We start from the raw sequence: 23963 nt of genomic DNA on the forward strand, positions 1-23963 counted from the left end.
TGGTCCTTGTTGTCCAGTTAGTATCTCTGGCTGGTTAGTGCTCCTTGTCGTCCAGTTAGTCTCTGCCTGGTTAGTGCTCCTTGTTGTCCAGTTTGTGCACTACTCTGAAGGCTTCCAGGAACTCGGTGAAGTCGATGCCGCCGTCCTTGTTGAAGTCGATGCTTCGCGCCAGGGCATCGATGCCGCCGTCGTCAAGGGCAACGCCCAGGTGACCGCTGAAGAGACGCCAGGTGTGGCGGAACTCGTCCAGGGAGATAAGACCTGGACGTGGATATGAACAAACAATGAGTATCCGGAGAGGCACTTAAATAAAGAACTGGTAATACCGACTGCTGTGGGCTTTGAGATGAGCGGGTGCACGTTGGACCTGAGTGATCTTTGTCTATGATGTTGAATATGAGCTCCAGGTCTGTCCGGTATCTGACCAGAGTCTCTGCCAGATTTGGTGTCACCTGCAGATTGAAGGGGAAGTGGGGAGGGATATTTTTATGTTTGGATGATACAGATACATCAAAGACAATACAGACAATACAATACATCAATAAAACACTAATAGCTATCTAAAAAACACAAAGCAAAATGGCATCACCAAAGCTGTGTGGGCGGCATAACAATCCCAACCCATCATTGCAGCCACATTTTCTCTGGTAGTCAGCAGTCACACAGGATAAAGGAGTGTCTAGGCACAGTCAAAAGGTACCGGGTTTGATCCCCAATGTCTGCAACCTGCCTCAGACCTTCCTGAGCCCCTGGGGGACATGTATCTGACTCCAGTCTCTGGCTCCTGGCTCCTGACCTGGGGAAGGTGGAGCCCGGGGCCCATGTAGTCGAAGCTGGACAGGTACTCCACGCTGCCGTCGGGGGCCAGGCGGGCCAGGTGGGGCCGCAGGGTCCTCCACGGTAGATCCAGCCTCAGCACGGTCTCTAGGACCTGGGCCCACTCGCTGACCGACACAAAGCCTGGGGGCACATAATGGGAGGCTTAGCTCAGGAGGTAGAGGGGTTGAATTGTGACCGTCCGGAAGGTTGCTAGTTCGATCCCCGGCTCCTCCTAGCTGAGTGTCGAGGTGTCCCTGAGCAAGACACCTCACCCTGACTGCTACCAATGAGCTGGCTGTCGCCTTGCATGGTTGACTCAACCGTCGATGTGTGAATACAGTGTAAGTCTTTTTAGATATGAGCGTCTGCCTAATCCCCTAAATGTGAATGTGAACATGTACTGTCATGCAGTGACCACCAGGGGAGCCACGGTACATGTGTGATGTAGGATGCACTGGAGCATGCCATAATAATAAATAACATCAATCACTAATAGAGTTTATCAATCATTTATGAGTTTTTTTCGGACACCTAAGACTTTGTTGTCATGGTGTGTGTACAAAGACGGACAGACAGACCTATGCTATCGTGGTGTGTTTACAAAGACAGATGGACAGACCTGTGTTGTTATGGTCGAACGGAAGGAAGCCTGTGAGCAGTTCAGAGCGGTGAGAGAACAACTTTTCCTGGAGAGCCCTCAGAGCAGAGCCTTCTGCTGCCCTCACTCTGCGCGTGCGCACACACACACACACACACACACACACACACACACACACACACACACACACACACACACACACACACACACACACACACACACACACACACACACACACACATAAATAAGATGATACCTACACTGTAAAAAATGAGGTTTCCACCACCCTCAATAACTGTGAGCCCCCCTCCCTGGCCCTACCTCTGGGTGAGGGTGAGCTTGCGGGTGGTCCGGCTGACCTGGTACTGGTAGAAACGGGGCAGCAGGTCCTGGCCCAGCTTCACGTACGCCCCCCGGTTACTGCCCTCCTCGTAGTAGTTAGAGGCCGAGAAGATGGTGATCACCTACACACACAGGCACACACACACACACACACACACACACACACACACACACACACACACACACACACACACACACACACACACACACACACACACACACACACACACACACACACACACACGCACGCACACACACACCTCCATTTGTCAGAATACAGAGAAATGGCATTCAGTTTGATTGGGATATTAAGCAGACAAGTGACGGATAGGTCACTTCATACCGAGAACATGATCTGAGCTCATTCTGCAAACTTTCTATTCAAACCTTGAAATATACTTAATTATAACACCCCTGCTTAAGTGGTGTTGTGTCCTTGGGACTTAAACTCCTCCCTATCCCAAGACAGGCTCCACTTCCACAAAACAACACTGATCCGACTCTAGATCCGAATCAACAGGCTGCGGTTACGTTTCCTCCGTGGCAGATCTCATAGCCCTCCTGCTTGCACTCGTGGGAGCGGATGAGCAGCTGGTAGCCGTGGTGACGCAGAAGCCGCTGGGTGACGTCCGGCCCGTAGTAGCAGCCCCCGCCCCGGAAGGTGTTGGGGCTGCAGCCGTCCTGCTGCTTGGGGTCGCTCCACAGCACGTCCACCATCTGGAGACAGGGAGACGAGGAGGCAGGGAGACGAGGAGACAAGGAGACGAGGAGGCAGGGAGATGAGGAGACGAGAAGACAAGGAGACGAGGAGGCAGGGAGACAGGGAGACGAGGAGACAAGGAGTGGGGCGTTCACCATGCTGATACAGACAATACACTGATACAGACGTACAGTCTGACCCCTACCTGCTCCTTAATGACCTGTCTCTGTACTGTCTAACCCCAACCTGCTCCTTAATGACCTGTCTCTGTACTGTCTAACCCCTACCCGCTCCTTAATGACCTGTCTCTGTACTGTCTAACCCCTACCTGCTCCTTAATGACCTGTCTCTGTACTGTCTAACCCCTACCCGCTCCTTAATGACCTGTCTCTGTACTGTCTAACCCCAACCTGCTCCTTAATGACCTGTCTCTGTACTGTCTAACCCCTACCTGCTCCTTAATGACCTGTCTCTGTACTGTCTTACCCCTACCTGCTCCTTAATGACATGGATACCAAATTCACTGTAAGTTACTTTGGATAAAAGTGTCTGCTAAATGCTCAATGTTTAAACATTTGACTGACATGATATATAAATATTGCACATAGATAATATCAAACTATACACACATATATACGTTTTAAACTATAGAAATACATAAATATTAAACTCTACACGTATATCAATATAAAACTGTACACATAGAAATATGAAACTATATACGCATAGAAATATTCAAGGAAACCCATATGTGAATATAAAACTATACACATAGAAATAATATGGAACTATATACACATAGAAATATTCAAAGAAACCCCTATGTGAATATTAGACTGTAGATGTATATCAATATAAAACAATCATAAGTGTGTGGGAGAACTTCCACTGGCCTGTTTCCACTCCCGCTCCTCCTGGGGGGGAGAGGGGGGAGGCAGGGAGGCGAGGGAGTCCAGGAAGGGAACCTGGAGGCCGTCGGCGGAGAAGGGCTCGGTGGAGGGCGAGGGGCAGGGCCGCGGGGAGAGGCAGGACGGGGTCCTCGAGGAGCACAGCGAGGAGGAAGAGGAGCAGGAAGAGGAGGAGGAGGAGGAGGAGGAGCCGCTGTCCTGGCGGCTGAGGCCACGGTGCCGCTTCCTAAGGGTGCACGGCGGTATCCATGACAACCGTACTCATGACATCATCACGCCAGAAGGGCAGGTTAGAGCAGGAGAGACTGACTGGGTGAGTAGATACAGGGATGATGGATGGATAGATCCATAAATAAATAAAGGGGACTATCTCACAGTTAAGGACCAGAGAAATCCGTAACTTTCTTCTTAAGATGATATAAAAGGCAAGGCAAGGCAAGGCAACTTTATTTATATAGCACTTTTCATACACAAGGCAGACTCAAAGTGCTTCACATATAAACATTGTCATACAATAAAATAAAATAATAGATAAGTAAAAAGTAAAATAGATAGAAAATAAAGGCAAAGTTAAAAAAAAAAACATTTTAGAAAGGCAGAGTTAATAAAAATGCATTTTAGAAAGTGAGAAAATAAAGGCAAAGTTACTAATAAAATAAAAAAATAGAAGCATTGTAAATTTAAGATTTAGCAGAAAGCTAAAGCAAACATAAAAGTCTTCAGTCTTGTTTTAAAAGCTGTCAGAGTTGGGGCAAGTCTTAAAAGGCTATCAAGGTCTGCTTTAAGCATCAGTAAATGACGTTCCATGAAATCCATTGGATTCTCACATATTTTCATGTATTCGTCTTGATTTCCTTCTATCCCTTCAAGTTGATTTTATTGGTGGCGGGGAGGGGGGGGGGGGGGGGGGGGGTCAGACCGCAGCCCTCTAGCCCTGATTGGTCCCAGCATTTTAAAATTAGAAAAAAAAAGGCTTTCAATGGTATGGAGGCCAGACTGAGAACAGTGAACTCAGAGATCGGGATGGTCTCACGAGGCTGAGGGTCTCCTTTCTCCTTTAAAACCACCACACCTATCCGGGCCCCATCCAACATGTACCCGGGCCCCTCACCTCTTGGCCTGGGTCTGGGGCCGCTGGCAGCGGCTGTGGCTGCTGCCGGGACGGGGGCTGTGAGCCTGCTTGTAGGGCCGGCTCACGTCCAGCTGCTCCAGGCTGCGTCTGGGCAGCCGCAGAGCTGACTTCACCTGGAGGAGAGAGGAGACATGGAGAGGAGACAAGGAGAGGAGATAGGAGACATGGAGAGGAGAGAGAGGAGACATGGAGAGAAGAGAGAGGACATGGGGAGGAGATAGGAGACATGGAGAGGAGAGAGGAGACATGGAGAGGAGAGAGAAGAACAAGACATGGACAGGAGACATGGAGAGGAGATAGGAGACATGGAGAGGAGACAAGGAGAGGAGATAGGAGACATGGAGAGGAGAGAGAGGACATGGGGAGGAGAGAGAGGACATGGGGAGGAGATAGGAGACATGGAGAGGATATAGGAGACATGGATAGAAGAACAAGACATGGACAGGAGACATGGTGAGGAGATAGGAGACATGGAGAGGAGAGAGAGGACATGGAGAGGAGATGGGAGACGTGAATCGTGGCAAGTCGATTTTTACCCTCTGAATGTAGAATGTTTCTCTTAAATGTTTCCTGACTGAGGACCAATTATATCGTAACTTCTGTAAAATTGGAAATTTGTGTTGAATAGTGTTTGGCAACGTTTGTCCTGTGTACCTTCTGTCTCTCTATGGAGTTGAGGAAGTCCAGGTCTGTTTGGTCCGAGATTCCTCCGTGAACAATCAGAACCTTGCTGTCGATCACCGTGGCGATGGGCAGAAGGCTGAACACATCCTGGAAGAGCTGGAGAATCTCTCGGCCGTGGGTCTAGACACAGGAATGCAGCATTGGGTGAATAGCAGGATAGTTAAGTAATTGATCCTACTCAGGCAACCATGCCACCTAGAAATGATTTGATTTCACAGTCGTCGTCACCAGATGCCATAGTATTCATTACTCAAATAAATTCGGTCTAAATGGCTTTATTGGCATAGAAAATAAGGATTAACATTGCCAGAGTGGTTAAAACATTGAACAGATGGTAGCCTACTGCAATATAATTCTGAAAAAATATTCTAAAAACAAAATGATGAAAAATAAGTAAAAATATGATGAGCAGCATGATAGTGACTGTACCTTGTACTTCTGCATAACTTCTTTGGTGAACCCATATCTGAAAAAACAGGCTCATGTCAGATCCATCACTCAATGATTTGGTTCAAAAGCACACATTGTCAGGTAACCCTTAAATCTTAAATCGGCTGTTGGTCTTTTAGCAACTTTAGGCTCACGATGTGGTCTGTTGGTCTATTACCAGTCTGAGGTTCATCAAATAGTTTGTTGGTCTACTACCAGTCTGAGCTTCATGATGTGGTCTGTTGGTCTATTACCGACCTGAGGTTCATGATGTGGTCTGTTGGTCTACTACCGACCTGAGGTTCATGATGTGGTCTGTTGGTCTACTACCGACCTGAAGTTCATGATGTGGTCTGTTGGTCTACTACCGACCTGAGGTTCATGATGTGGTCTTCATGGTTTCCCCGGTTCAGGTGCATGTGGTTGGGATAAAGCAGCAGGTAGGCAAACAGGATGAGGACCACCTCTGTCGACTGCTTCCCCCGGTCCACGAAGTCCCCGTTGAACACGTACGGCGTTTCGGCAGACGGAAGGCCGTTCTACAACAGGATGTGACATCACAAGTCAAATACAACTTTCTTATGGCATTCTGAAAACTTTATTTTTTCATATTTTTAATAAATAATAGATATTTACTGAACCAATATACATAACATCACATTTGTAAATTAAAGTTTAATGTTCTCTTAAGGCCCTTAAGAGAACTTTAGCACTTATTATCACATATAAATCATTAACAGATAGGTGCTACCTTATAGAATATGAGGAGAAGGTCATCCAGGTGTCCATGCAGGTCACCTTGGAACCAGAAACCAGAACACCGCGTCTTATAATATATAATTCAGAGGGACACTGTTTGTCAGCACGTGAATGAAAATCAATACTTTGGAGAACAGCAGTGCTGTTTCCCATGGACCCCAGCTCCCCCTGAGTCTCTACGTATGGGACGTAGCAGCATCGTTAGCACTGGTTCAGATGAATCTGTACTTTGGGTCACATATTTGGCTATATACTGGGGATTTCATTTTTTCTCCCCCACTCCAACTGAAAGGCTGTGTGGCATTTACTGTAGTTTCCGTTTTAGGTATTATTACAGTTCACCTTATCAGTATGAGCTTTAACTGATAAAATGTCCGTCAGCTGGAAGTCCAAGATCCCGCTCTAGCAAAGACGGTTAGGTCTCAACAGCCTCCTTTCTGAATCAAACATCCTGTAAGCAAGCATAATTCCTCACGCAGATGTGAACAATTAGCCCATGCCTGTTGTGTAGAAGTCCTCATCCTCATCCTCATCCGCTTATCCGGGGTCGGGTCGCGGGGGCAGCAGCTCAGTTGTGTAGAAGTGTTGAGGTTAATCAAGCTAATTAGTTAATCAAGTCAATTGGAACTAGGTCTGTAGTAACAAAGAGAGGGTATTATTCCGTCACTCTCCTGCTGATCCAACGTGTGGGTTTCTGTAAGTATCCTTGAATTTAATGACTAGCGAACGGACAGAGAGGACCAGGAGGCGGAGTCAAGAGGTAATTAACGACACCTCCTTTCTTTGATCTCTCCTCCACATGAAGTCAATTACGTCTGCCATGTCAAGCGGGTCATTCAGCCACCATTTTTACTCTTCAGCAGGTCATTAATTTGTTTATACATTTATAGTTAATCAGCTGTGTGCCATTTGTCTATGGATAAGTGACCGTGACATCACAGCGTCCCATGTTGACCGTCACATCACAAAGAAAAATATGTGACAAGATAATGGAAACCATTCATCGATACAGCTATTGATCGGTGTTCATTGAGTACCGCATATGGTGATTTCCTTGGCGTAGGATGTAGACATGTGGACGATGTTTGGCATCTGCTTGAGCAGCTTTTTGGTCTCCCATAGCAACTGCAGAGCATACCTGGCATGGAGAGTCTGGGGGGGGGAATACAACGTATTTACTGGACCGCATCATGTTGCAGTCAACTCAAGCTAAAACACAAACAAACATCGTGCTCGTTTGCATCACTGAACCACTACTCAATCAGGTTTCAGCCGTTTTAACATGGATGTAGCACAGGCTTTCAAGTCATATTTAGTCCCAGACTGGTATTCTCAATTTATCTAAAGCTGTTCAGAGTTTACAACAAGCAAACAAACAAGTATTCATGATTGAACCTTGACTGAATAACTTATCTTCATCAATTGATTTGAACATGAATTTTAATGTCACAAAGGCTGTAAAGTCCTATAATGTCCAACAGATTGGCATTCACCGTGTATCGGTATAGGCCTACCAATGACTGCCAGGACACCAGCGCTCTCTTTTGGGCCTGGGGTTGATTTGTTCTGGTGGTGTTGCCATAGGGGTCTCACCTGGTGCTCCTTGAAGGCGTTGAGGAGGCTGTTGGTTTGGGAGACGGAGAGTGGGAAGGAGATGCGGGGGCCGCTGTAGGACTCCGAGATGGGGATCAGCTCGTAGCAGGTCTCCCTGCCCAGCCAGGGGTCCACCACGGGGTCCAGCAGCTGGGAAATCAGGTCTGGAACCACAGACAAGGGGATTGTATCTGTGTAGCACTTAACCGCATTTACAGTGTGGTCCACATTATAGGGATGTAGACATATTTTATAAAACGTCTCACACCGAAAATGATACAATACAAGGGGGTGGGGGCGGGGCAGACTCATATACCAAAGCAAATAAAACATGAGCTCCCACATATGTCTGGCCCCTAGGTTACCCTCACCCTCCTGAAAGGAGAGGAGAAACCCCCCAAACTCTAGGGGGAAGAAGAACGGTTGAGAAGGAACACAGAAGAGGGAACCTCCTTCAAGGGACATTTGGAGCAGAATGAGAAGACCTTTAATGGTAGCAGAGCATCTCATCTACTTATCCAATCTCAAGGTTTCACTCTTATATCTTCATTCTTTATCCCCAACCAGGGAGCATTTTGAAAGCATTGAGATCGAGTTGTCAACAGCAGGAGAAACCGACCGGGTTACAGAGGACACCGTCAGAGTAGAGTAGAGTACCCCGGTTCCGTTTCATGTCGTCATTAAACACTGCTGGAGGCTGGGAGGCCCACTCCACTATGCTAATGAGCCGGCCAGTCCTCTAATTTATGCGGGTAAACAAAGCCGCACGGGACCTGGACGTCACAATCAAACCCATTTCTCTCTTCCTCATTGTCCTCCTTTTTCCTCGCATGTTTTCAGGGGTGCACGGAAACACATGACAATAGTGTTGAGCCTTTCTGCTTCGTTTGTTCCCAGCCCTTAATGTTGAATAGAAACACAAACGTCTGCACACAGTGATGCACGCAACAGTTCCTTCTGCACCTCGACTGAACTGATGTAACCAATGTTAACAGCGTGTTCAGAAAGGCAGCGCAGAGGGCTTTTTAGGACGGTAACACAGATCAACGCTTGACTATCTTTTGCCCACAGCTGTCACCGACAGAACACAACCAAACACATGGATCTCAACATCCAGAGCTGTTGCTAGGCAACGCCGTTCATGCACTGGGCATTGTGGACCATAATGCTTGACGAACAAAACCAGTGTTAATTTGATGAAAACACAATGCAATGCGTTGAAACATGAAATAAATATAATTGTCTAGGGTGGGCTGCCTAAAACCAGCTGAAGCCCCTTCTTAACCCTCTCACACATATACAGCAGCAAAGGCATTTCACAGTACATTAATGACTATGAAACATTAAATTATTGATGAGGCATCTTACAAAACATAATTAGGATTGACCCCAGAGCCTTTCGAAAGGAAAAGATTGGATAGTGTCGTGGCTAGGGGGTTGACATTCAGGGGAATTTTGTATTTTTCCATGGCTGTCTCCCGTGTTCTACATTCATGAAGAACAGCCTTTACATTTTATTTAATTATAAAAGTCCCTCTGGGAATTCTGTGAGAAGGCTCGGGGACTGTTCCTGTCAAACCGCTCGGATAACAAAGAAGAAACACCAGAGAGTTTTGTCCTCACTAGTCAAGAGTGACAGAACACAAATACTTAAATGTGGCTTCCTAAAGCACAGATGTGTTGTGACAGACGGAGATGGCATGAGGGGTATCCTCACCTGGCCCGCTGCCATTCAGATGTGTGATGTTGTCGAGCATGAAGCTGAAGAAACTGGAGAGCTGTGGACAGGAGTCAGATAACTAGTGAGTCACATGATGTTGTTAATACTGTGGGCCCTATGTGTTTACGTTTCTGGAAATCAACTGGGGATGGCTCTGCTAAACTTGAACCCCAAGGCAGCGAAAACCTGAGATTTGCATAGGAATCGATCAATTACTGTTGTCTGCAAATTAAATACAATTTACTGCATAAATAATTTACTGTTAGTATTTATCCTTCCATTAATTTGGATAAACATTTGCACAGATTACAGAGTATGGAGTGACCTCATTTCCTGCTGAAAAAGGGACGTGAACCTGTGATCCGTCCTCACTTATTGCTGAGCGAGAGAGTTTCATGTTGTTTCGAATAAATATGCTTAGCAGACTCTACATCCAATGTGCTCCACGTTGACGTCAGATACAGGTCATTAAGGAGCAGGGCAAGGGGTGAGGCTCTCTTAGCTCTAGGGTGAAGATCCTCCCACCCAAAGGGGCAGCTCACCTGCAGCTGGTCCTGCTCCCCAGCATACTCGATGGACTGGAAGATGTTCCAGGTGTACCTGCGCCTCATCTCCAGACGGGCCATGTAGCGCCGGTACCAGCCCTGGATCAGGATGGCTGCCTTCATAGCTAGGGGAAAAGACATGTTGGGGTCTGGGTCTTTCCAATCAGTAGACAACCCACTACTGTACTAGCTGCCTTCATAGCTAGGGGACAACAAGACAAGTTGGGGTTCTGTCTGTCCCATCATTAGACAACACACTAGTGTACTGGCTCCCTTCATAGCTAGGGGACAGGACATGTTGGGGTTATGCATAATCATTAGACAACACAGTATTGTTCTACTGCCTCTCTACTTATTAGACTTCCCTTTAGTCCCTCCCGTTTGAATCAAATTGAGACTATTTTGCATATCATGTCTTATCTCCTGTTAGCTCTCTGTTTATCATTCGTCTATCTTATTAGATGTGGTCAATTGTTTTTTATGTTTACTTAAGAAGTACTTTGGTCCAACCTAGTATAACATGTGTTTAATGAATATGAACTTGACTAGTACTAGACTAGTGTGCATAGACAAGAGGTAGGCCTTACTCAGAGCAGGGCTGGGGGTAGCAGGGCTGGCAGCCTCTTCTGTGTGAGGGTAAGCAATAGCAACTGGTAATTGAAAAAAATAAATAATAATACATCTAGATGAAGTGCAAGGCAGCATAACGAGGCTAAGCTAAGTTTTAATGAGACACAGGGGAGGAGAGGGAGGGCCCGGCTGGGGAGGACTGGGAATCACGACATATTAATAAAGCTTTGGGAAGAAACAAATCATTAAGCGGAAGATGGGGGGGAGAACTCAGAGCCACGCCGTCTGTGAAGCTTCTGACTTCGCCATGGAGACCAGAAGCAACAGTAGGCTACAGTAGTAGAGAACAAAGATATGGTAGGCCTGCATGTTTAGGGTTATTTAGCAGAGCTTTTGGAAACTTTTTCATCCAACAATTTCAGTTTGTCTATAGGAAACAATACAGTTTTCACATCCTTACAAATAAGTTATTGACACCTAATCAATTCGATTATTTTGTAATAAGCGTTTGTCTAACTATGAACAGGAAAGTCTAGGTTTAGGGTGTTGAACCCACTGTCTGCAGTCAACCTGTCTATGAACTATGAATCTAATGAACTGTCTATGCGTCTGTCTAACCCCTACCTTTGCCTAAATTACCCATCTCTGTACTGTCTAACCCCTACCTGTTCCTAAATGACATGGCTGTTTTGTCTAACCCCTACCTGCTCCTAAATTACCAATCTCTGTACTGTCTAACCCCTACCTGTTCCTTAATGACCTGTCTCTGTACTGTCTAACCCCTACCTGCTCCTTAATGACCTGTCTCTGTACTGTCTAACCCCTACCTGCTCCATAATGACCTGTCTCTGTACTGTCTAACCCCTACCTGCTCCTTAATGACCTGTCTCTGTACTGTCTAACCCCTACCTGCTCCTTAATGACCTGTCTCTGTACTGTCTAACCCCTACCTGCTCCTTAATGACCTGTCTCTGTACTGTCTAACCCCTACCTGCTCCTTAATGACCTGTCTCTGTACTGTCTAACCCCTACCTGCTCCTTAATGACCCGTCTCTGTACTGTCTGACCCCTACCTGCTCCTAAATTACATCTCAATTAATTTCACAGTAAGGGATGAAATCAGCTGCTTAATTTAGAGAATAAATAGGCAGCACGCTTGCCTGTCTCCATGGCCCTTCCCTGGGGTTCGGTGGAGATTGAGGTCCCGCAGCCCATGATAGTCAGTGTAAGAGAGGACTCGTCACTTGGGCCAGCGTTTTAAAATGTGCTGGCTGTGGTGGAGAATACGTTGTGGGAGACATTGGTCTGCAGCCATGGTAACTGAAATAAAGTTTGAGCATTGAATCACTTTTTGCCAATATCATATTGTTATCCAATGTCAGATCACAGCGAGGACGGTTAAAGCTACCTGGTGGTGAGATACTACCGAATTAGGTACATTGGTTGAATGATTAGCTGCCTTTAATAAAGAACCTTTCCACATAGGTTTAAGCACGTTTGAAATGATACCCTATACGTATTGGGCACACATTCAGAGTAACAAAAATGCCGTTTCCATCAAAAGCTAAATAAAAGCATCAAAATCAGAAAAACCCAAAACATCTTCCGTCAAGTCAGCGTTTATCCCAAAATAACGATTCCTACCTGCGGTCTCTAAATGGAGCTCCATACGCCTGAGGGCTTAAACCACCTATGATCCACCGTGCTCTCCGGTCCAGATGCTTGCCGATCCACAATACCGAATGGATGCAGAGTCCCGTCGCTAAGGACCGTGCTGGGATGGAGGTGTGGAGGGGAGGCACCAGGTGCGCGCGTAAACAAACTGCGTGCGTCACAGCGCGTTGTCCTACCAGAGCACTTTTAGACGCCAAATGGATGGACGTTAACGTCTGACATTACAGGCTCAGAGTCTATAGCACGCACAGTTCCACAAATTAAAGGACAGATTATAAACTAAATGAGATGCAACGCACACGATGTAAAGTGTTAAAAATAACAAATCTTTAATACAACACATCGATAAAACCCCCAAAATAATGTACATCTTAAAATAATACACGTGTTGGCCATCACGCAGCGGCTTGGGTGCGGGTCCTCCCCAGGACCAGTGCCAGGGCAGCGCTCATCTCATGCGGCGTGATACGACGTCTCCTGGAGGTCTTTGAAATCCGGCTCGCCTCCAGGGCCACCAGTCCCAACAGAACCCGTCTGGGACACCCGGCACGGTCGGTCTTCAGCGCTCTGCTGGCGCCTGGCACAAAATCACGTCCCTGGGACAGCGAGTCACAAACGTTAGAACGGTGAGCCTGTTGAACTCCACCGTCCAGTCCAAGTTCCACCCGTTCGCAGCCTTTAAACCAATGCACGTTTTTGCAACATAGTCCGTGACAAATGCATGATTTTGTTTCTTTATCCAGAACCGGTGTGAATACAAAGCTCTTCACCTCTTGGTGAGTTCGGTGGATGAAGTCAGAGTAAGCGTCTTTCCTTTTCTTCTGTCCCACTTTGGTTTTGATGGCCGTGAGTCTAACCGGAGCCTTCATTTTTGTTTTGGATGACGATCAATAAAGTCCAAAAGAAAACCACACCAGGTTTTATATGGTTTAGGAGAGAGTAGAACACACCCTTAAGCGTTTAGGACTGATTGCTTTCACCTGGGCCATATTTATCAATCCAGGAGCGTAGCTAGAAACGAGGGGCCCCATGGAAGGAAATATGTATGGGCACCTTTATATGGATATCTCTAATGACCTACTCGAAGATTCGCTAAAACACTGATGCATCCTCGGTCCAATTAAGCTTCTTGTCTAGCATCTTAAATCTGCTGTCGTGAGATTGAAGAGTTGTAAACAGAGTGCAGAAGAGAGCGAGATGTTTAAACTTAATAACCCGCCCACTCCCTCTCAGCTCCCTCCCTACATTCTCGCCATTGAGAAATGTTGTATTAAAGGACCTGTAATTGACAGGAAAGATGGATTCCCAATCAATCAGGGAAGAACGACAAAGGCAGGCATTGTCAACTCAAAACAAAAATTCTCCCAGAGAATTCCCCCCATTTTCTGGCAAATGATATTATTAATATGTAAAAGGTACAGTGTTTTAGAATTTAATGCAATCTAGCGGAACGGTCATGGCAGAAATGCAATAAAATATTCATAAATATGTTTTATTTAGTGTATAATCCTGTGAAATGGAAAATCATTGTTTTTGATTCCTAAAAATAAGCCCTTTAAATCTTCATAGGGAGGGAGTGAGTGCTCTTCCACAGAGCCGCCATGTTTATACTGTAGCCCAGAATGGACATACGGCTCTAGAGACTAAATAACTAAACACTATTCATTCATCTACCAGGGAAGCTTCTCACTTGACTACTTGATGCTGTCAGGTCCATTCTCTACTGTCACATAACACACACACACACACACACGCACGCATGCACAGACACAGACACACACACACTGACCCACAAACAGGCATACCCATGCACATCTTTGCATGCCTTGTATACATGAAGCACACACATACACACACACACACACACACACACACACACACACACACACGCACACACACACAAAAAGGCATACCCATGCACATTTTTGAAAGCCTACATGAAGCCATACAACACACACACAGTAATATTTCAGCAGCTCATTCGAGCTCGTCCATCCAGCCCTCTGTCCCTGGCCTGGTCTGAGGACCCACCGGCAGCAGTAGGCGGGGCCCGCGGGGATGAGGAGGGCATTAGGTAAAACCCTGGGAGCTCTGGGTGGATTAGGGTAATCCTGCTTGTCCTCCATACGGTGGACACGGCTGCTCAGTCCTCAGTCTGCTCCGGTGAAGATGGCTTCTCGTGCTCGCTGGGCGTTCCCTCTGCTGCTACTGGGCTTTGAAGGTAGGTCCCCTCTACCTGGATGGTGGCTGGTGGGTCTGGATCAGTTTGGAGGGTAGTGTAGTGTTGTGATAGTGGGGGGTTCATGTTGTTTTGTCGCAAGGAGCTTAGAATGAGGTACATTAGAACTAGCCCTGGTCTGCTAACTGAAAATAGTGGATTCATTCATTTTTAGGATATATAATTATTTTGAATTTTAAACCATATATTTGTTCTGCCTTGTTTGATTGTACACATCCTTCCTTAATTATTTCATGTATTTTTTGTGGTTATTTAGAATTTGTTAGCTTTATGATGAAGCTTGCCGTACCATACTACTCAAATGGTTGTTCTTGTTATGTGTAATGTGTCCTAATGTGTCCTCATCCTGTTTCTCTACACGCGTGTATGCTGCTCTCCTGCCTTCTCTCCATCTGTTCCCAGTCCTGCTCTGCTCTCAGGCTCAGGAGGTACGACTCTGGCCCACACACCCTCCATCTGTTGTGTTATGCACACACATATACATACATACATATCATACACATATACATACACACATACATACATACATATCATACACACACACACACACACACACACACACACACACACACACACACACACACACACCTATACACACATACTGTACATACACGCACACACACACATGCATACATTAAGTGCATACATACACACATACATACATGAACACATACACACATACATACATACACACACACGTGCAAAAACATACATTTTGTCCTGTGTATTTGTGATGTATGGCCTATTTATGTCAATGTGTGTGTGTGTGTGTGTGTGTGCCAGCTGGGTGCACCGGAGACCTGGAGCAACAGGGCGTGTAAATGTGACTGTGAGGGAGGTTCCCCCCCCACAGAGTTCTCCAGCCTGCTGTCCACAGCCCCCATGGTCAGAGGAGTGGATTGCATGCCAGGTACCTGTGTGTGTGTGTGTGTGTGTGTGTGTGTGTGTGTGTGTGTGTGTGTGTGTGTGTGTGTGTGGATGTTGGTAGCAGGAACAATTTATCCAAGAGAAACCCGAGTGTGCAGTGCAGAAAAAGGTTGTAAATATATGTTGAATGAATCCAAGGTCTCATTCTGTGATAATTACAGTCAAAAACAGAATTTGAATACTGTAGCTAGCTGAGACAACTTGGCTCCTGCCAGTCAGCCTCAATATTGTTCTTGGACCATTGTTTATACCCACACACATCTGGGGCGTGTGTCTGTGTTTCATATTTTGGAAGAAGATGCAGAATGAGAGAAATAGAGTGAATGAAGAAAAGGCGCAAGTGAGAGAGGAGAGCGAGGAAGGGATACAGATGGAGAGGAGAGAGAGAAAGTGGCTTTAAACTAGAGATTATATTCTTGTTTAGTTTGAGCGAGAGAGAGAGATATAGAGAAAGAGAGAGAGAGAGTCTCAGAGAGACTGGGATAGAGAGCGTGGGAGAGCGCGAGAGATAGACTTTTAGTGAGAGAGAGAGAGAGAGACTGTCAGAGAGAGAGTGAGACAATAATCGATTGCCAGAGGTTGACTGAGTCCAACAACAAGCAGAACATGTGGAGCGTGGAGCAATGGGTCGTGTCTCAAAAGAACGCTGTCACGCTGAAACCCTGAGGTGTTAGTGAGACACGATGAGACGCCCAGAGTGACCTCATTGATTTAAGAGTCCTCCACAGAGAGAAAGGGCATCTGAAGATAATCACTTTCTACACGCCTGCAAGATTACAGTGCCCGGAATAGAGCCCTCAGTTATTCAAAGACAGCCACAAATCTGTATGTGTGTCGGTCTTAAACCCACTAAATGTAGTGCTGTATAATTATCCAATCGTTTCATGTTATTTCATCTTGGGTCACCAGTTGTCACAGTTGAGCTTGTCACAGTTTAATGCGCGCGCGCCCGCTCGCGCGTGCGTGCGTGCGTGCGTGCGTGCGTGCGTGCGTGCGTGCGTGCGTGCGTGCGTGCGTGCGTGCGTGTGTGTGTGTGTATGTATGCGTGCATGTGTAGTTACTGTTCATCAACACATTGTAAGCTGCTAGTTACTGTACTTCAACACTCTTAGCTGCTAGTTACTGTACATCAACACATTGTTAGCTGCCAGTTACTGTACATCAACACATTGTTAGCTGCTAGTTACTGTATATCAACACATTGTTAGCTGCTGGTTACTGTACATCCATACATTGTTAGTGCATGACTGTGAGCCTTGCTAGCTGCACCGGATTATCATCCCTGTAGGTATATGTGTCTGGTCTGGGATCGGCTGCAGACTGCTGTGCTGGTAAACAACAAAATTGTTGCACTGTGGAGACGACCCTCACTGTGCTTACATATTGAAGTCTCTGCAATGATCTTTCACCTTAGGGACTCACCTCATTAGGGGCTGCTGAAGGGAGCCTTTAAGATCACATGGTGATGATGGCGTTATTGACCAATGGGTTGAATTCACCCTTCGTCATCGTGGGCTAAGAAGAGGAGGGTCAGGTTGGCACCAGACATAGACACATCTGGGGATGTCATGGTAGACGTCTGCCATCTGTCATGCTCATGACCCCCCCCCCCCTGAGCTCCAGTCAGACATTACACTGATGGGCGCTTATGGAGAGTTTAGAGAGAGGGAGGGCCTGTGAACATCACAGTTCTGTGATGTTTATATTACAGCCAAGCCATAGACAGATGTTGGTGAGTGTGTTTGTGTGTATGTATGTGTGTGTGTGTGTGTGGTGTTAAGCCTACTTGACTCCTACTCTGATTAATCCCGGAAGTACCCGGAAAGATTGTCAATGAACGCTTTGTGAACGAGATTAATGTCTAAACTAAACCTCTTATCGGGGAAAAAAGGCTTTTAAAACATACATGGATAGGATTTGTGTCACAGCAGAAGTACAAGACTAATATGAATATACAGTAATAAAAACAACAACAATGTTTTATATTAATATACAGTAAACAGTTGTCTATTTTCTTTATGTGCAGTAGTGCTTTACAAATTAGATTTTATGATAGTATACAGTATTGTCTATTGTCTATGTGCAGTACCACTTCATAAACAACATAAACAACTCTATATGCCCTAGCTCTTTGTAACTGTGTTTTATAAAAGGTGTGTGGTTGTTTCTCTCCAGAATGCCCGTACCATCGTCAGCTGGGCTTCGAGGCTGGTTCTGTGAGTCCGGACCAGATCACCTGCTCTAACCAGGAGCAGTACACGGGCTGGTTCTCATCCTGGGTCCCTAACCGGGCCCGCCTCAACAACCAGGGCTTCGGGTAAGATAAGTCAGAAGGGCTTTGGCACATCGTCTACATTCTACATCCACATTTAGCGAGCATACCTCTTTATCCAGAGACTCACAAGCAAGGCTGATAACGATTGGGCACATACTCAAGATTGGAGAAATTATAGAAGATTGAAGTTCTGTTTATAGAAGCTAAATGTGTATAGTGGTGATGGTAACATTACCATAGTCAGTGTGAGAGAAAGTGTCATGGTGGTGGTAACATCTCTATAGCCAGTGTGAGAGAAGGTGTCATGGTAGTCATGGTAACATCACTATAGCCAGTGTGAGTGAAGGTGTCATGGTGGTCATGGTAACATCACTATAGCCAGTATGAGAGAAGGTGTCATGGTGGTGGTCATGGTAACATCACTATAGTCAGACAGTTGTTGATCATCTCTGGTTGTTGTACCAGCTATGATCATCACATTCTGCTCTAAAACAATGTATGTTATCTGTTATTGGTCTCGGTCCGTTGTGCGTTCTCAGTGCAATCGGACCTCACTATGATTTGCTTGGAAACGGTCCAAGACCGCCCCAAGCAGGGGGCCTCGGACCGGCTGTTTATGTCCATTGCTGTGCTCTTATACGCCCCAATGCACCGGACGGGGAAGAAACAATAAACTAAATACTAGTCATAGGTTGACGTAAATACAATAAACAAATCAACACACACACAATAAGGAATAACCAATCAGTGTAAGATGTTATTATTATAAACACTAATCAACATGGCCTACTTTGATTGTTGTGCTGATGATGATTGTATTACTGCTGGTTGTGCAACATATTTCCCCTCTGGGATAATAAAGATGACCTTACCGTACCTTACTTAGAAGTTTAAGTAGTACAAGTAGAAGTACAAGTTTCAAAAACTATCTTACAAACTGCCATTAATACTACAAACTACAAATGCTACAAACTACATTAAGGTTAAATGAATAACTACATGTCATTGTACTTTATTTTACTCAATCTTGTCATTCTACTAGCTTGTGTATAACACCAGATTATTCCTAAAAACAATCAGCAATGAGGATTTATCATTTAAAGAAACCTTCGTGGGGGGTTCACACCCGCGGGCTCCCCCAGGCGGTCTGGGACTCCCACCTATTGCACGTTCTTCTCCCCTTCTTCCCCCACTAACCCGTCTGGCCACCTGCAGGTGTGCGTGGCTCTCCAAGTTCCAGGACAACAGCCAGTGGCTGCAGGTGGACCTGCGGGAGGTGATGGTGGTGTCGGGCCTGCTGACGCAGGGCCGCTGCGACGCCGACGAGTGGGTCACCAAGTACAGCGTTCAGTACCGCACCGACGAGAAGCTCAACTGGATCTACTACAAGGACCAGACCGGCAACAACCGGGTCAGTGGGGCGGGGGGATACAACTAGGGTTGTTTTGGTTACCATTTTTGCTAGATAGGGAGATGCAGTGGCAGACATAGGTTACCGTCTGTGTTCATACATTATCATATATCACAATATCTCTCTCTTACTCTGTCTCCCCCCTTCTCTCTCTCTGTCCCCCCCTCTTCCCCTCCTCTCTCTCTCGCTCTCTCTCTCTCTCTGTCTCCCCCCTCCTCTCTCTTTGTCTCCCCCCTCCTCTCTTTGTCTCCCCCCTCCCTTCTCTCCCCTCTCTCTCTCCCCCTCCTCTCTCTCTCTCTCTCTGTCCCCCCTCCCCTTCTCTCTCCCTCCTCTCCCTCCCCCCCCCCCCCCCTCTCTCCCACTCTCTCCCTGCAGGTATTCTACGGTAACTCAGACCGCTCCTCCTCGGTGCAGAACCTGCTGCGGCCGCCCGTCGTGGCACGCTACCTGCGCATCCTGCCGCTGGGCTGGCACACGCGCATCGCCATGCGCATAGAGCTCCTCCTCTGCATGAGCAAGTGTGTCTGAGGCTCCTCCCCCTGGACCCTCATCCCTCCACCACCTCGTCCTCTAACATTCATCCCTCCACCCTTCATCGCTCCACTATTCATCCCTCATCTCTCCACCCTTCATCCCTCCACCCTCCATCCCTCATCTCTCGACCCTTCATCCCTCATACCTCATCTCTCGACCCTTCATCGCTCCACTCTTCATCCCTCATCTCTCGACCCTTCATCCCTCATACCTCATCTCTCGACCCTTCATCGCTCCACTCTTCATCCCTCATCTCTCGACCCTTCATCCCTCATACCTCATCTCTCGACCCTTCATCGCTCCACTCTTCATCCCTCATCCCTTCATTCCTCCACCCTTTATCCCTCATCACTTCATACCTCCACCCTTCTTTGCTCATCCCTTCAGACTTCATACCGCCACCGTCCATCCCTTGTCTCATCCCTCCATTCCCAGACATGCATTATTACATTATGACTATTTCTTCAGTATTATTATTCATGTATTCAGTTCCTTCTCTATGTCGTCACGTCGTGTGTGTTTGTTATTACACTTGAGATGGAATAACATATTCGTCAACTCATGTCAGGGATTAATAAAGTACATCTTGTTTTATGGTAGTTTATTGATTCACTCTGTTTCTTTTGTTTTTATTTATAATAAGCACAACCAACATACAATAATATATTTTGTTCTAGTGCAACTTTTTGGAACCACTGTCAAAACTTTTTTCAGTTCAATTAAAATTATACTCCAGGCTCTAATTCCATGAGTCAGACTAAGAATATGCAACGGTCGCTGTTTCGACTATTAGCTATTTCATTATTTGTGTGAATACAAACTCTTTTCCACCTCTTTTGTAGTAACTTTCTTCCTTCTTCTTTCATTTCTGTTCTTTCTTCTTGTCTTAAATTATGAACTATTGAGTAATGTCCTTGTTTGTTTCTCTTTCTTTCTATCTTTCCATCTTTTTTTGTGAAAGTTTTTTTTTTATGTATATCGTTAAAATGCAATCAAGAACACGATAAGATAAAGAATTGTGTTTGCGGAGCAGATTTCTTTAGTCAGTTGATATTGCAGTATAGTGATCGTTGTTCTCGGCTATGTTGTACTTGGATGTTTGTGTTGTGTTGAGGTCCTTGTGTGTCAAGGCAGTGACAGTAATATCTCCATTTCTGTTTCTATGGTGCTTTGGAATTTGCTTCCAATTTCATTCTCTGGAAATCAAACCTCTCCTCTATAAAACTACAAAAAACACATGGTGGACCCTGCGCTGTCTCTTTATTGTACAAATTCTGAGAGCCAAATAAATCAACCATCGAAACCATTTAAAAATGTACAGTGGGCTTTTATTTTGAGACTCTTATTATTGACGGTAGGGTGGTCGGCTAAGATACACTTTATGTACATCCTGTAAAAAGTGGGGAACAGTTTAAATGAAAAAAAAATAAAGTGATGCTTTTTTAAACACATTCAACTCTTGTGTACGAAGCTGAGCCCCTTCTATCTTCTGTCTTCTATCTTTGCGGCTTAGCGGTTAGCTGAACTGAGGCCAATTTCATCTCGTTTCCGTCTTGAACCTCAATGATCACGCTGATTGCGGCCCTTCACCCGCAATATCACATTCTTTTTTTCATTATTCTGTGTGTGTGTGTGTAGTGTTATAGTGAGTTTGACGATACGTGGAGATAAATAAACAACTTTGTGAACAACTTGGTAGTCGCAGCCCAAAACATTTTCTTCAACGTCGGCTTTACAACTGAACTGGCATCGTTAGTAGGAAGGTTATTGCTTTCAGTTTCCCAAACGGAGTTATCTTTGTTTTGTGGGATTATATCATTGACAATAATAATACTAATATGTGATTAACTTCAGGAGACATCCGTTAACGCAGGATCTGTCCCTCCCTCCTCCCTGTCACAATATTACTGGTCTTAATTTCGGTCCTTGTGATGGGAATACTGTGAATGTGTTGTATTCAAACCAGAGAACAGAGGAAATGACAAAATAAATAGAGAAAGAATTACCTTTAAAGGGCCGTACCTTTGTGGGTGATCAAATCACCGCAACGTCCCTCCTGGTTTTACAGATTCTGAAGAAGAAGAGCTGTGTGCGTTTGCGCTTCTGCACATTTGCTTCAATGTAAACAACAGCAATGTAGCACTTCGGTCCCTTGGAATCAATATAATATAGAGTGTGTGGACAACATAACAGTGCATCACCATACAACTACTTCACAAAATGTCTCATCACAAAGACCAACGTTCTATATCGCAATTGTTTACATCTGCCAGACCGTTACGGTCTTTTTGAATGTGGATAATTGTGTGATTCTATCTTTCCAGAAAACACATTTGATGAGTTTCTCAGCCAATGTGAAAGTTAAGATGATGCAGTAAACAACTGGGATAAGTGCATACTGTAATAGCTTGGGTGTTTCAATACATAATCTTTAGAATTAGTCAGTTGAATTAGCCAGTTGAAATACATTTGAATGATGTAACACCTTATGTCTTTCACATAACATGGTTGATAGCTTGTATGCTAGCAGCTGAAATAGGATATGCATACTTTTCTGGTATTTATTCCAACGATGCATCACTCTCCTCCAGATCCTTAACATGACCTTAACCACAGGTCAACATAACAATCTGCCCCTGAACTTTTTAATGTTCAACCCAATGCTTAGATCTCTAACCATCCCTCAACTAATACATAACCATCTCTAACCAAATACACATACCAACCAAACCTGAACTTTACCATCTCATCTCTAACCCACACGGTCCTAACCACACATACCTGAACTTGATCATCTGATCTCTAACCATCTCAGTCCTAACCATCCTTACCTGACCTTGACCATCTCTTACCCAGAGTCCCGCCATCGTTGAGCTAATACCTGAACTTTAACCCCTTGAATGCTTGATATAGATGGCGGATTGTTGCAGAAGGAACAAACACATATAGGTGTGTTTGTGTGTTGGCATGTGTGTGTGTGTGTGTGTGTGTGTGTGTGTGTGTGTGTGTGTGTGTGTGTGTGTGTGTTACCATGCATGTGCACATGTGTATGTGTGAGGGGTCACTATTATGAGTATTTATATTATAATGCCCTGTTCATGGCCAAACTCTGCCAACAGACCCCGATAGACTTTCGATAGACTGATAGATAAATGGAATAAAAAAAACGTATTTTGAAGGCAAAAGATAGGTAGGAAAGCTATAAAGTGTAAACATGTGACAATGATAGCATAACAAAAATGTCGGTTTCACTGTAATAATTAAGGACTATTACAGTATCTTCACTGTTATAATAAAATTAATATTACAGTATCTTAGAAAGTGGTGAGTTATTCTCACAGGGAACACATCTCCTCCACTTAGAAAAATGTTCTTGATATTTTTGTACATATTAACCAACTGAAAAATAACATTGATACTGTTATAATAATATTAAATTGTGGTAACCAAAGAAAGCCATTCACCATTATAGTTCTCTTGTGACATATTGAGTTATCAACACATGAATATCTATGCATATCTTTTTGTGTCTATAGCTCTTGCAATTACACAATAATTCTATAATACCTTTTATTTTTTTCCATATAGCCTACATACTGTGTCATTTATAGCTTATATCCTTAAGTTGAAAACAAATAAATATTTCATAAATTATGTCGATATATATATATTTTTCTTTCTTATTAGCAAATATTTGAGTTTGAAAAACATATACACACACACACACACACACAGACACACACGCACGCTCGCACACACAGTCACACACAACTTTCTGGGTCACTTCAGACCATTAGCTCTGATGCGCTGCAGTAGCTGTTATGAACCAGCAGACGACAGCATAGAGTCCAGAATGGGCAGTGTCTCTGCTACTGCAGACGGGCAGATTCCACACCATCTTGTCCTCTGATATAACACCATTAAATATCTGTAGAGAGTTAAGTACATACAAACTGCCGCCACACTGAGGTGAATAAACTGTACTGTCATTCATACCTTACCTTAACAGTTCCGCTGGACTAATCCCTCCTTAAACAATGAAGTCTGGGAGATACAACATTTGGAGATATTTGTCTTCTCAGAGCGGTTGACTTGCGGGACGTC

The 23963-nt window shown here is 45.1% G+C and overlaps 2 protein-coding genes across 2 annotated transcripts; one reads left to right on the plus strand and one right to left on the minus strand.

Moving 5' to 3' along the window:
* Window positions 1-70: 70 nt before the first annotated feature.
* Window positions 71-10352, minus strand: ppef1 (protein phosphatase, EF-hand calcium binding domain 1; the record flags this gene model as incomplete). The annotated part of the gene is made up of 16 exons (XM_084475933.1): window positions 71-261; window positions 368-452; window positions 797-960; window positions 1439-1545; window positions 1739-1881; window positions 2291-2476; window positions 3353-3593; window positions 4479-4612; window positions 5154-5303; window positions 5613-5649; window positions 5985-6151; window positions 6364-6410; window positions 7409-7523; window positions 7965-8128; window positions 9682-9742; window positions 10227-10352. 16 exons carry the CDS (start codon window positions 10350-10352, stop codon window positions 71-73), a joined length of 2118 nt encoding a protein of 705 aa, XP_084332059.1.
* Window positions 10353-14642: 4290 nt separating this feature from the next.
* Window positions 14643-19853, plus strand: rs1a (retinoschisin 1a; the record flags this gene model as incomplete). Its single annotated transcript, XM_084475934.1, has 5 exons — window positions 14643-14694; window positions 15566-15622; window positions 17815-17956; window positions 19130-19325; window positions 19701-19853. The coding sequence occupies 5 exons, from the start codon at window positions 14643-14645 to the stop codon at window positions 19851-19853; spliced, it is 600 nt and encodes a 199-aa protein (XP_084332060.1).
* Between the last annotated feature and the right edge of the window lie 4110 nt (window positions 19854-23963).

Source organism: Micromesistius poutassou (assembly GCF_964030765.1).
Source record: "Micromesistius poutassou genome assembly, chromosome: 12".
Lineage (NCBI taxonomy): Eukaryota > Metazoa > Chordata > Actinopteri > Gadiformes > Gadidae > Micromesistius > Micromesistius poutassou.